This window comes from Lissotriton helveticus, chromosome 9 (assembly GCF_964261635.1).
Source record: "Lissotriton helveticus chromosome 9, aLisHel1.1, whole genome shotgun sequence".
NCBI classification, from domain to species: domain Eukaryota; kingdom Metazoa; phylum Chordata; class Amphibia; order Caudata; family Salamandridae; genus Lissotriton; species Lissotriton helveticus.
Genome location: NC_136070.1, coordinates 635,439,738 through 635,453,261, shown reverse-complemented (window position 1 = coordinate 635,453,261; position 13,524 = coordinate 635,439,738). Strand labels below are relative to the sequence as shown.

Sequence of the window (13,524 nt, the reverse complement as noted above, 5' to 3'; positions counted from 1 at the left end):
CATATATGATACATTAGCAAGCGTTCTGCTCAGGAAGTAAAACGTCCAAGAACACAAAAGAACATTTAAGAACAAAAATGCAACAGTGTCTGTAAAATGCAATCTTTTAATTCTATTTGTTCATCCCATTCAGAGCTACGTGTGAATTATTTAAAGGATGCCAGTTTTAAAAACAAATTAATTTATTGAAGCACAGTAACAACGACAACAAATAATAATCATACCTTCATATATGATTTTGATTGTGTTAACTGTCACATTTTCTTTATTAGTAAGAGGTAGTGGGGTACTGGAAACGTCTATTTGTTATGCATTTTCCTACCTCTAAAGTTGTATGTCAGTCATTACCCTGTCGCAAAGACGTTAGACACCTGTGATTCCATGACCCCCAAATGTTTTAATTTTGAATTGTCACATTATGATAATATACTAAAAGGAGAAGCAAGAAATAATCACTCTATAAAATAAAATAAATACTACTGTTTTGAATAGAGAAATGCATAACTTAAAGCATTCAGCAATTCGCCATAGAGGTACTTTATCACTTTTTATTTCATTGGATTTTTTTAGAGTTTTATATAGCGTGAACTTGACCCGAAGGAATCAGGTATCAGAGCGCTTTACATGAGCACCAGTTACGGTACACAAGGACACATTCATTTCTAATTAGGTCTATTCTTATACCTTTCTTATTTGAAATACACATTTAGGGCCTCATTAGGATGGCGGACGGACCTGCGTCCGTCCGCCACCCCCGTGGAAGAGGGACCGTCCGCATGGGCATCGGCGGTCCCTCCATGCAAATTAGGATGTGACCGCCACCCTGGTGGTCACATCCTGGATCTTTAACCTTGCGGCGGGTGCTGCTTGAAGCAGCACCCGCCGCAAGGTTAAAAAAGCATGTTTCACATTTACATACACAAAGCGGCAGGCACCGTGCGGTGCCTGCCGCTTTGTGCATGCAAATGCAGGGGGGTACCATAGGTACCCCCCATGTGCACCCCCACCCCCCTTTACCCTGGGGGCCCGCAAGGCCCCCCCAGAAGCAAAGGTCCACATGCTTTTCCACGGCGGAAAAAACGCCGCGGAAAAGCATGTTTACTCATGCTTCCTAATTTGTCTGACGGTGTCTTGCAGACACCGCCACCAAATGGCCCCGGCAAAACCCGCGGATCAGCGGCGGACGGACCTGCCGTCCGCCGCTGGTTCCACCACATTCCCACCGCCATCCTAATCTGGCGGTGGGTGTTTGATGTGGCCGCGGCTGTGAATCCGCATCCTCCGGGCCGGTGGTGGCTTCCGCCGGCCCGGAGGATGCGGATTCACCGCCATCCTAATGAGGCCCTTAGTCCCAAATGTACACATTTTTCACCCAGCGCAGCATAGCACCCAGTTTATTTTCGAATCTACCAAGATTGGCCTTAAACTGGTGTAGCTCCGTCTGATAAATCTCAAACGGGCTGGCTGCCTTGCGTGACGCACAGCGTCACATCATGGTACATCTGTGAGTGTTCATTGTCTAGCATAGGGTTTATACTGGAGACATACCATTCCAGAAGTAATTCCTACATGTAACAAACTCAGAAGGCTCCAGTGCATGGGTTATGTGTTGTGCACTGCATTCCATATGGAATGGAATGATTTTTTCTGAAGAAAAAAAAACAAATGTTACCTTGCTTGAGCCTTCTTCTGCTAGACAAAGCCTGGTCTTGAGCTTCATAGAAGCGGCTTGGCGTCAGAACCTGTGCATGCTTGCATTGATCCACCCTAGTAATGCCACCTTCAAGCCACAGTCTGTGTGATCTGTAACGTCCACCTTCCCATAGGAACACACCTTTTGCTCTGAATAGTAAATGGCATGCGCCACTTTGTGGATGCATGCACAGGCATAAAGCCTTAGTAAATATCTGCCTTCTTCTCTTTCCAGCAAACGCTTCCATCTTACACTATTTCAACAGTGTGGCACATTTTTTTCTATTTCCAAAAATGTTGGCTGTCTAGGATCATCATACTGATCTGAAAAAAACCTTTGTTGTGAGCCGTAGGTGGTAATCATTTATTAGTTACCATGGTAGTTCTCTGGTGCACCAACTTATGCTCATTGTTGTGTGCCGTACCGGCAGTTAACAAAACTACTCTAGAAGAAATGATTTCCTTTGCAAATCTTAGTGAAGATTTTACTGATTTTGTAGTCAGTAAAATACCTTGAATCGCAACACCTGTTATTTTTTGTTTTTGTGACAGCCAGCAACCTTCTCTAAATCAGTATTAATCTTCCTTCAATAGGAAGAATGCAGTCCGAATTGCTGGAATACATGCCCTCTAAATGGAACAACAGCAAACCCAGAAAGTCTATTAGTTCTGTGTCTCTAGGATATTCAAAAAACAGTTAATTACTTAAGTGGAAAAACAGTTCATGCAGCCGCAGCCCGTGCAGGCATGTGTTGTGGGGTGGTGGGTCCGGGTTGGTAGGGATTCAACAGGTGACCATGAGGGAAAATGAAATAAATAATTATTTTTCCCTTGTCTTCATCTGTCGAAATACACCTCCTCCCCACCCGGCCCCAGCGCTCTTACCTACACGGGCCGCGGCGGAGTTCATGCCATGTTTTCTGTTGGAGCTATACACGCTTGACACTCTCTCAGAGCCAAGTTTTACCTTTGACCCCTACATGTGTACTGCTTTTGTGCAAAATCAGGATTCACTACACCTTTGGTTATCATGTGGTGCTTATTGTTACACAATGTGCCTAATAATAATAGGGTTGGGCCATCATCTTGGTGTCTAGGTGATGTGTCAGTCAAAAGGAAGGGTGGTCCGTAATTGTCTGGAAAAATCATCTATTAGCAATTGTGAATTTACAAAATAACCAATTTCTTTCTTGAGTTAACATTGTGCAAATAGTCCATGGAACTGCAAGTTTTCTAACAAAATGTAAGGATTTTGGGGCCTTAAGATCATCATTTAGTAACACAGGAAATGCAAGAGGAACACTGAGAACAAAGACAGCAAGAGGAACAAGAAGAACAAGCGAGGAAAGAGGAGAAAAGTTTGACAATGATCGCAGGGAGGGAGAGCGCCAAGACGATCCACTGGATGATCAAGATGGAGAACGTAAATAGGTAGACGGTTCTGTTGCAGTTTGTGTAGTTGGGGTACAGCGGGAAAGTCCAGACGCTCCCTGTTGGGTGAAAAAATGCAAATGTATCATATCCCCAACACTGATCTCAGATCCTTGCCGACCCATATTTAAAATAATCCTACATTTTTGATTAACCCACATTTCCACAAAACCCATGAGGGCAACAGCCACCATGTGTCACTTAAAACTCTACATATGTATATAACTCTCTTTTCCTGGCATAAGATGTAATCTCCAGAAGGTACATTGATACCAATGATAAAACTATGAATCTTTCAGTTAAAAAGTTCTATAATATAAGCTTAATGACAGTATATTCGATTTACATGAAACAATTTGAGCAAAGACCTCTAACGCATGAGGGGGGGAATAGAAGACTATAACATTAAATATCACAAAATATACGTGTAACATTTCACTTTAAATATTTACCATGGAAATAACAGAAAGCATTAAGATGCATTTAGATCCTGTAACCTTTTTGGCGAAGAAATTATTCGCAATCAGGAAGTCCCAGGAAGCAGTCATAGGGTGGCTACAGTAAAACTGGTTGCACCTTAGCAGTACTAAGTGAGATGTGTCACTGATTAAAGAAAGTCTCTCCGAAGTCCCTTCTTCAGGTGTTTTCACTCACTGGGGCAATCTATGACCCCACAGATAAAAGTTCGAAACTTTAAGGTTATTTTTAATGTTAAAATGGCTTTTTATCAGTGGTGAGTATGGTAAGGCTCTGTTTTAAATACTTTTTGAGCAGGATACATCGTTTTTCCCTTTATCATATAGCTCGGCCTACAACTGATGGTAAACTCCAGTTTACGATTTAGAATAGAATTGTCATCTCCGTGCTGGAAAAGCGCCTTGGAAACTTCAGTCAGTATGGTAGAGACCTAGTCCAATTGTTTTGAGAAAACCAACTCACTCTAGCCCAGTAGATCACGTTGGCCTCATTGCTTAACACGCCACAATCTGCATCTCATGATAAATAATGTACTCTTCAACTGTTAAATCTGGCTTGCCAAAATTTTATGAACGGTGTGGACTATATTGCCCTCGGTAATTAGTGAGTGCTGTAAACTCCATACAACTCAGAATTCCGCCCCTTGCGCAAACTCTGACTCGCTCACCGCCAGGACCTGAGGAGGAACTACATGTTTTGAGCTTATGTTTGAGTTGTGATTGATGCTGGGTTCCTCCATTCCAATGAAGGCCTAAGTAAATATGTACCTATCTGCCTTTAAAGACCATTGAATAATAACTGAATGAGGGTGTTAAGATTCGAGAAACAGACAGGTGCCAAACTCCACTGCCCACAAGAGAACTGTAACTCTTCACCTTCTCCATTTACTTCTCTCCCTACCCAGTGTCCCCTCCTGGCCAATCCACAGCACCCTATCAATGTATGCAGATCTCAAAGATTTTTCTTCTATGGATTTTACCTGCCCACACCCAATTTGTAAGTTAACCAGACATTGTTTTAAAGCTGCATCAGTCAATACAAAATATCTGCCCATGTAAAGCATTGCGATTGCCACTGAGTCTACATAAACCGTATGTAAATAACGTCAATAAAATCCAAATAATAAGAGATCTGGAAACAGGAAAATACAGGTATTTGGAAACAATTTATGGAACAACCTGCGCCAGGAAATTTGACTTGGGACACATATGTCATATTTTAAACAATGCTTCAAAAAATTACATCCAGCCCAATTTTAGAAATCACTTTAAGTGCTCTTACATACAAAGTACACAATGAATCTCAGTTTTTTTACTCAAATATAGAATGTTTCACTTTTCTTACCTTGCCCACAAATTATAATCCTGGTGGGTATTTTATGTTGTGATGTTAATAAATTGCACAACTAGCCATTCAGAAACAGGAGCCTATCAGGTCACTTTATCCGTAAGTATATTGATTATGATAATCAATATACCCACCACTTCATGCTCATTCACTATCTTGTAAATGGCTTGTTGTGCTGTGCGCTCTCATTTTAAAGCCCTTTCTTCATCCACCATCTTATGGATGGCACTTTGTGTTTACAAATTATCTTGCAAATGGACTGCTAATTGTATTAGTTATCTTGTGAATGATAGCTTCCAATTGTTTGATTATAATTTTCCCTAGAACTGTACGACATAATTAAAAGTATTACCTGTGATGAGCCAAGCAAACCAAAAGAGGCTTAACAGCGCAAGGATGCCATAGACAAGCTTATTTGGCCTCAGTCCAGCCACAATAGAGAGGAGGGACATGATGATGACAGTGACGCCATTGACGATGAGGTAGATAGGGATGAAGCGTTGCGCTGGGCATTGTTGCAGATAAATAGAACCTGTGAGTATGAAAACAACAGATCAGTGAAATAACCACATTAGGTGTTGCATTACAGAGCAATGCAAAATTGCCAAAGAAATATTCAGTAGGGTGGCTGATATTTAGTTTGATGTTCTACCAGCAAATAACACATTGCAAGATATTCGAGACTCACCTGATAGAAGGAACTAGTCTTATTAAAATATATAGAATGCAGACAGTATGGCCTCTGGTCTCCAAGACACTAAGCACAATCCTGGACAAAACAATGCTAGGATTTGCAGTTGTGTGGTTTATTGATGAAAGACTATGGACCTCCTTGCAAGTTAGGTCAGTTAAGGAATTTACCACACTTGGTAATACCATTATCCAAGGATGAGGTATTTAATACCCCAGTTATGGTAAATGCCTACTCTTCCTAGTTTCCATCTTGAAACGGAGACGTAAGATGGCAAAATTTTATGGTAGCACAACAAATTCTGGTTTGCTTGTGTTTCGGTTCAGGGGGGGCCTGGCTTGGGATTTCGGACAGGACTGTTCTAATTGGAGCAGAGCCATGGTTGAATTGCATATAGCTGGATCTAAACTGAGTCGGCATTGTGTGCAAAATAACGAAGGATTGGGATTCAGCCTGAGTTATTACCAGTGCCTTATAATAATTCAAGCATTCCATTCAGCACTGTTTTGTATGCACACAAAATTCCACATAATTTGGCATTTCTAAAGGCATTTTTCTTGATTTATTCCATTAGGAAAAACTGTGAGGGTATGTTTAAAACACAACTCAGAATCCCCATCCCTTAGTTTACATGGGATCAGAATTTATCAATGAACTTGAAATGGGGCTCTAAAGCAGTTTGGCTTAAAACATATGCTTTATAACACCTTCTGACTTGACTCTGGTTTTCCTTTTAGACCACCTGTGCCTTGTCACCTACTTTTTCTCATTCTTTTCTCCTCCCTTTCTCCAATCCTCATCCCCACTTTTGCTTTGTTATTTTGCTCTCATTCTAGCCCTCTTCCAATCAATCATTTTTAATGGACCGTCTCTTTCTCTTTCTTTCTCTCCCTGTCTCTCACTCTCACTCTCTCCTCTTACTCACATTCTCACTCTCTCTTCCTACCGCTCAGTTTCATGTTCTAGCTAAATCTTTCAATCTATTATTTTAATTGTTTTTAACGTCTTTTCTTATAACTCAGCGGATCATTTTGGGATCACATGATAATCCATGACTCACACTACTGACCCAATTGTAAGTTGTGAGGCATTATATAACACTTGCAGTCACACCTCGGAGCTCTCACAAAAATGTGACACGAAGAGCTCACGCTTATCAGCAGACTCATAGCAAGAATGTCAATGAAATCCTATCCTATGAAAATTGTAGAGTCTACGCTTAGGTTGGTTGAATCTAAATACAGAAACCAACGTGATTCTCTTCCGATGAGTTACCTGCAATAATTTCAAGAGGTGAGGTGAGTCACATCCTGAATATTGACAGAGGTTCCCTCAACCTCTTGCCTTTGGATTACAGTCAGTGAGGTGAGAACTATTTTTAAGAGACACTCAATTAACTCACTATGACAGCTCTCTTTAGGCTATGGAGAAACATTTAAGTCCCTCCCGGCTACTCATACATTTGTCTCAGTGCATTTTGGTGCTTGCATTTTTGTTCTTCCAAAAGAAAAAAAAGTGCTGAAGGGCGAGTAGCAATGGGGTTTTGGCCAAAAGAGGTATTTTAAAAAGAACTATCCAGAGATGTTGTTTGGGCCTGTTTCCAACAGAGACTACTTTACATGCATTTATTGAGTTTCAAAACATAGCAAATGACCAACATTCCAGCGATATCTCCTTTAGAGGGTGAAATTAAGAATGCCTTAGTTGGTGGAGAGGTTGGGGTGGGCCAGTCACCAGAGATAACCCCTTGGTGGGGTGTAGTATGGACTTAATGATCTACCACAAACCAAAGTGTCAAAGCAGTTTGTCTCGAGTTCTAACAAAATCTTTCTTAAAAGAGATGGGCAAAGATCAACCATTTCCTAGTTAATGAGGTAGATACTAAATCGCATGTCGTACACCAAATAAGGCATTACTAGCCAACAGGTTATAAGTATGTATCCATTCAGCATAAAATAATCTTTCGAGGGGTGGTATATCCTAATCTCATGAGGTGAACTGGAAAAAGGGATGAAAAGAGGATAGTAAAAGGGATACACATGTCAGGGTGTTGGGGAGACGAAAGAGTACAAGGAGGCAATGAGATCCTTTCATCTTACCAATGACAATCTCAGCGATGCTCAGTGCTATCCAAACAAGTGACATTAGACCAAGAAGCCATTCTGAAAAAGAAGAAAACATATCAATCTCTGAAATGCCTACTGTTACTCATCTGTGATACTAAAGGTAGAAGCTATTTAGAAAAGTTAAATAAACAAAAAACAATTTTCAAATTAAATGTTCAGTCCCTAACCACCTCACCTTCTCGCCTACAACATGTTAACATCAAAAACAGAGCTGATTTAAAGGCCATTAGGAACCCACATATTTATATAATTCTCATCTCTTCCTGTTTTATAATTCTCAGCCCTTTACTTCTTGTAATTTTCAGCGAAACATGTTTCAAGTCACACAGCAAGTGATTTTTCTTTTTAGTTCATTTCAAACATATTGTTTGCACATTTATTGCTCTTTCTTAATTTATTTCATGCAGTGAATTATAATTTCCAATTGCAAAATAAGTTCATACCATACTGTTTCTCTACTTTGTAAGTTAAGAATTCATTAAAAATGTTTTTGCCAGCACACGTTTCACTCTAGGTTTCATTACCTGTGTACTCTCTGAAGGCAAGTCTAGGCATCTGACTCAATATGTGCCTTTCGTTCCAAGAATATATCGAAGGAAACCCCAGATCTCTCTTCTATGTTGTTACCGAATCGGAAGATTGGTTTGTGTTTCGGTTTGTGGAAGGGGAGTGCTTAGGGCATCCCTTCCAAATAGTGATTCACAGTGGTATGTATTAATGTTTTGGGACAAAATTTTGTTCACAAAACATAAATATTGCACCACTAATTCAACGTTGGTGGTAACCCATTCATAATTGAAATGCATACTATGGGACCACTTTCCCTTTGAGAACGTAACACAAATATTTTTTAAGAGCGGGCAGCGGTCCCATAGACGACTGCCTACTCTTAAAAAATGAATTTTAAGCGTTTAATTTTTTCCTTTTGAACTATCCCGTTTTTCATAGAGTTAAACGGCTGAATTTCAAATTAAAAAAGTGTTGCTTTAACGCAAACGCAATCACAGACAAGGTGGTCTGCGGACCGTAGCAAGCCACCTTCCCTCTGATGGCTTTCATTCCTAATGGGTCGCAAACTGTGACCTACCTCATTAACATTTATGAGGTAGGTCACTTTACGAACAATTAGGAATCACTGATTGAAACTCAACAAGGTTCATGCCTTCGGAATAGTGATTTCCTAATTGCAAGTTGCAGGAAATCGCAATTTGGAAATCACTATTCCCAATATTTGTACATCTGGCCCATAGTGGACTCCACCATTCCCCTAAGAAGGCAATTCTCCATACAACCACCTGACTCAGTGTGACCACATCATCCCTATCTTCAGTGCTCCTCTGTGGCTCCCACCCCATTATGCATTACGTTCAACTACTAACTAGCTGAAAACAACCTTCTTTCCAGGCATCAGCCTCAACAAATAACTTCTGTAAATCATTGATTGAATATTAACAGCCAAAGCAGTGGTATCCATTCTTCTAGAAGAAGTAGTGTCTGAGGGTCAGCTTCCACTTTGCAAATGTGGGGTTTTGCGAATGGGAAGCAGCCAGAGTTCCAAGGTACTGCTGCATGCACCCAGCAAGGTATTTGCCAAATGCGTATTCTATTTTTTGATTGCAGCTCCTATTCCTTTTTAGCGCAGGAAGTGGATTGATAAAATATATATTTTTTTTAAATGCAATGACAGGGTTGAGGTCCTCTGCCTCTTGCACTCCTCCATCCCTACCATTCTGCACCATTCGCAGGCTGAAACCTACCTCATTGATGTTAATAGGACAGGATTCTGCAAATCCTACTGAATGTTCATTTTGTGCTCAAGAGTAATATATCTATTACAGTTGAAAAGGAAGGTATAGTAAGAAGGCGTTCAGTGTGTTCAAACACCAACCCACTTGCAATTCAGCCCATAGTACATCTGGGCCCGTATAACAAATATGTTGGCTTTCCCTCTTTGTGCAATGGTACACCTTTAAATAGGTGCGCCTTGCGCAAACAGGGATACCGCACAATATTTCCATGAATGCTCTGTCCCCAGGGCATCCGCGAACTTGTGCTGCCCTGGGTACAACGCATTCAAGAGAAATAAAGCAGAGCTGCTTCAAAGCCGCTCTGTGTTTCACTGTGCAAGTGGCACCCCCTTGCACTTTCAAGAGGGGTGAGAGATCCCCTTGCAGGTGGGTGCAGTGAGTGACTGCACCAGCCTACAAGAGGATGGCTGTGAGGTCCATGGGCCCCCCTTTCTCCCCTCTAGAAGGCTGCCTTGAGCAGGCACCTCCGATAGTCATGTTTGCCTCTTGTCTAGGTCCAAAATAGGGCGCAGGGGCAGAGGCAAAGTGATTCCCTCATTTGCATGGATTCACGCCTCCGTGCACATGAGGAAACACCCTCTAATGATAGTGTTGGTGTTCCATGTGTGCCAGAGCTATCTGTTATACATAATGGGCCGCAGAAGCGTCTGATGCCTCTTCTGTAAAACCAAAGTGTACCTGGGTGCAAAAAGCTGGCACACATGCCCTTTGCACCCCTGAGGCACTCTGGGTAATATGGCTCCAGGTGCCCAAAACCATAGGGACCTGGAGACTTTAATGGCCGGTCATCTGTGAAGATGTTTGTGCCGCATGGTATGTCAAGTCAGGAATGGAGATGAGAGTGGAGACTCCATCAGTGATCCATTCATGGAGATGCTCAGCAGTGCCTAAGCGTAAAGGTGGACCTAATTCATGTGCATTTGTGAGAAAAGCAGTGACGGTAACATATTATTTCCAAATAGAAGATTTCCGTTTCCAGAGGAACTTAACCATCAATCAAAAAGGACACCCCAACACCAAGAAACTCCCAAAATAAAATGATAAACTTAGTTCATTTAACTGCAGTAAAATAGCCAAATACTCACTGAAACACTGAGTGGCACAGCAACAGCAACTCTTGACTGATGTATCCTGTGCAAACATAAGACAGTGACTGCATTAGAACTGAGATCAAGCTTGGCATTTAGCAGCTTTGGGTCTGCTTTGTACTAGCAGGGAGCTGTGATAGGCGTGCCTTGATGCTGACTTTAACCATGAAGAGTGACTACTGAAATGCGCTACGAAACCTCAATAAGGGTGCGCTATACAAACGCTAGTTAAAAATAACAGTAAAGAACGAGATGAATTTGCAACTGAGATATGTGTGTGTGCTCAAGCTGTACTACAGGTCCTCTTTGTGTTTCATATTGGCATTTGTGAGAATCACATCTGCCCTTGCACAGCCAAGAAAGATGGTTGTAGATGTGAAAGAGAATCACACTTCCAATCTTTACTTTCAAGTATACCAGAAGCCCTTATTGATTCCATATTGATACTTTTTGATGTTTCTACGTTTTATACATCAGTCTCTTTACCTGGCAGTCCTGATGCACTCTGTCTTGGGCCATGACTCTGTTGTTTGTTGGCTTTCTTCGGATTCAGTTCCACAGCACACCAAGGATGTCCTTATGAGCTAATGATTGACTGTTTTTCTTGTTGGCCGACCTGCAGAAAAGTTAGTATTAATCAGTTAGATAATCTCAAATGCAAAACTTTGTTTAACATATTTTGTTTCCCTTGACATCTCACTCCTGACTGCCTTGAACTCTTTTCCTTTGTTGTCAGTGCTTCTTTCCTTGAGACACTCACGGGTGAGTAGTGTGCTTTATAAATGCCATGATTGATTGATTGATTCTTTCCCTGTTTTATGCTTTACCTTTCTTGCTCACTGTTCCTTTCACTTGTATGTCAGAATATCGACCAAAGAAATATCATGCTGCAAGAATGTTGTAGCGAAAAATATCAACTACCAACATATTGTGGAGGTAGGTTCCAGGGCGGAGGTAGAAAATAAAACTATCTCCAGTTTAACCATGACTCTGATCACACCCAGCATGCCATGTGAGCAAACATTTCCTTCAGTGAATGTTGTTTAGCTTCTCATCCTCCTTCCATCAATTCATAAATTCATGCTTTCCCTAGGTATATATTAATCCAATCATTCATCCATCCTTCCTCCCTTTCCTATCGATCCTTACAATCTTTCCCATCTGCCCAGTCTTCATCCTTCCCGCCACTCATCCTTTTATCTGTTGATCGTTTCATTCTTCCATCTATCCTTGTGCCCTTCCATCTACTCAATCTTTCATGCTTCGATCCATTCAGTCTTTCACCCTTCCATCCTACTTTTCACCTTTTCTTCATTATAGCTTTCGACATTTACTTCCATTCCTGCAACCTTCCTCTGACCACCAGCTCTTTCCTCTTTCTTTCCATCTACCCATGTTTATGTCTCTCATCCTTATTGTGTTCTTTCCTACTGCAAACAATGGAAAAGCTGATACCTCCCCTATGTCGCTATCTAGGAGCCCTCCGTCAGTATAAGATAGCCTGGAGGATCTGTAGAGTAGGTACCTCCTCTGTCAAAGTTTCTCTGTAGTATCTCGAGAGTATTTGGCCCAACCAGAGCAGAATCCTCTCTGTCCCTACTTCAAACAACCTGGCGGACCCTTGGTAGGCAGTACCTAGGCCTCTGACTGGTCAGGCACAAATGTACTTTCATGTATGGTACGGTTTTATTGTTTTTACTTAACTGGTGCTATTTTTGAGTATGTAATTCATCCACCTTAAACGAATTGTTTTTACTATGTAGATATCAAAGTATAACATTGTACTGTTTGGGTTTATTGTTTTTATCAATCTAATGCTGTTACTGAGAATGTAACACATCCTGAATTGTTTTCATCCTTTTATGGTGTGATGTATTTGTACTTGCACAAATGAATTGTTACTTTTATGGTCTATGACCGAAATAAAGTAACAAAATGAAATGAAATGACTGACTCAGTTAAAATACAAACCACCTTAAACCGTGGGAAAGAATTGTCTATATACTTCTGCTGTAGGGTTGAGACACTGGGTTACACTGAGAACCTGCCGATTTTCTCAGATTCCACTGCATGTCTTTATGGACACTGAGTATATAGTTCACTGGTCACTTTTCTAGACACACTACTTCTTACTCTGAACTAATCCTACCCGAGAGATTGATAGGAACTGCCTTTACCGGGTTTAAAAAATCTTGGAATAAAAATTCACATCAATATCCTCAAAACACATTTAAATAGCACTTGCTTCCATCTATATTACGGGTCAATAAGAAAAAAGGGCGTTTTACTCACACTCTCAGGAAAATTCTACTCTTTGGAAATAGAAATTAAGCATGCAATTATCGTCTCATCAGGTTTTCAACAGAACAATTGTACACATTCCAAATGTAGTTTGTTGAAAACAAAAAAAAGTCACTATCTTACAGCAGCTTCAAATCCCAACATGGCAGCAACCTCACCCTCCACAAACAAAGAGGGTACATTCAAGCACTTACCTTCCTGAGGATTGTTGGCAGAGAAGGTGCCGGGCTCTTTCAATGCTTGTAAATGTGTGTGCCTCGAAAGAGGTTTTATAGCACCGCTGCCACATTGCCCAATATGTAATTAACAGCACACACCCCACACGAAAGCTCATGCATATTCATCACCTGCAAGCAAACAATGAAACATGTGGGCTGCTGTATTTGGAATGTTAAAGAAGAAAGTCACGTTTATACTATCAGCCCGATCAGGACCAATTCCGCAAATTGATTAGGTACAAAAAAATCCTGAAAACAATGGATTCTTAAATACATCACTCACCGACACGTGAAACACTAGCAGCACATTCGTACCTCTCAAGCAAGGGCTAAATTCGAAATCTG

At 41.0% G+C, this 13,524-nt stretch overlaps 1 protein-coding gene across 1 annotated transcript; it reads right to left on the bottom strand.

The window, feature by feature from the left end:
- Positions 1–1,342: 1,342 nt before the first annotated feature.
- Positions 1,343–13,196, bottom strand: LOC144782888 (transmembrane protein 272-like). Its single transcript, XM_078662141.1, has 6 exons — positions 13,156–13,196; positions 11,147–11,276; positions 10,658–10,703; positions 7,738–7,800; positions 5,300–5,479; positions 1,343–3,182 (listed from the first exon to the last, which is right to left on the bottom strand). Exons 2-6 carry the CDS (start codon positions 11,177–11,179, stop codon positions 2,962–2,964), a joined length of 543 nt encoding a protein of 180 aa, XP_078518267.1. The 5' UTR covers positions 11,180–11,276; positions 13,156–13,196; the 3' UTR covers positions 1,343–2,961.
- Positions 13,197–13,524: the final 328 nt, after the last annotated feature.

Excerpts from the sequence above, each read along its gene's own strand:
- LOC144782888 (XM_078662141.1), bottom strand. The coding sequence starts at position 11,179 with ATGGCCCAAGACAGAGTGCATCAGGACTGCCAG. Across the intron at positions 7,801-10,657 it reads CTGTGCCACTCAGTGTTTCA|AATGGCTTCTTGGTCTAATG; the intron begins GTGAGTATTTGG and ends CTTCTTTTTCAG. Across the intron at positions 3,183-5,299 it reads GTTTGCTTGGCTCATCACAG|GGAGCGTCTGGACTTTCCCG; the intron begins GTAATACTTTTA and ends TTCACCCAACAG.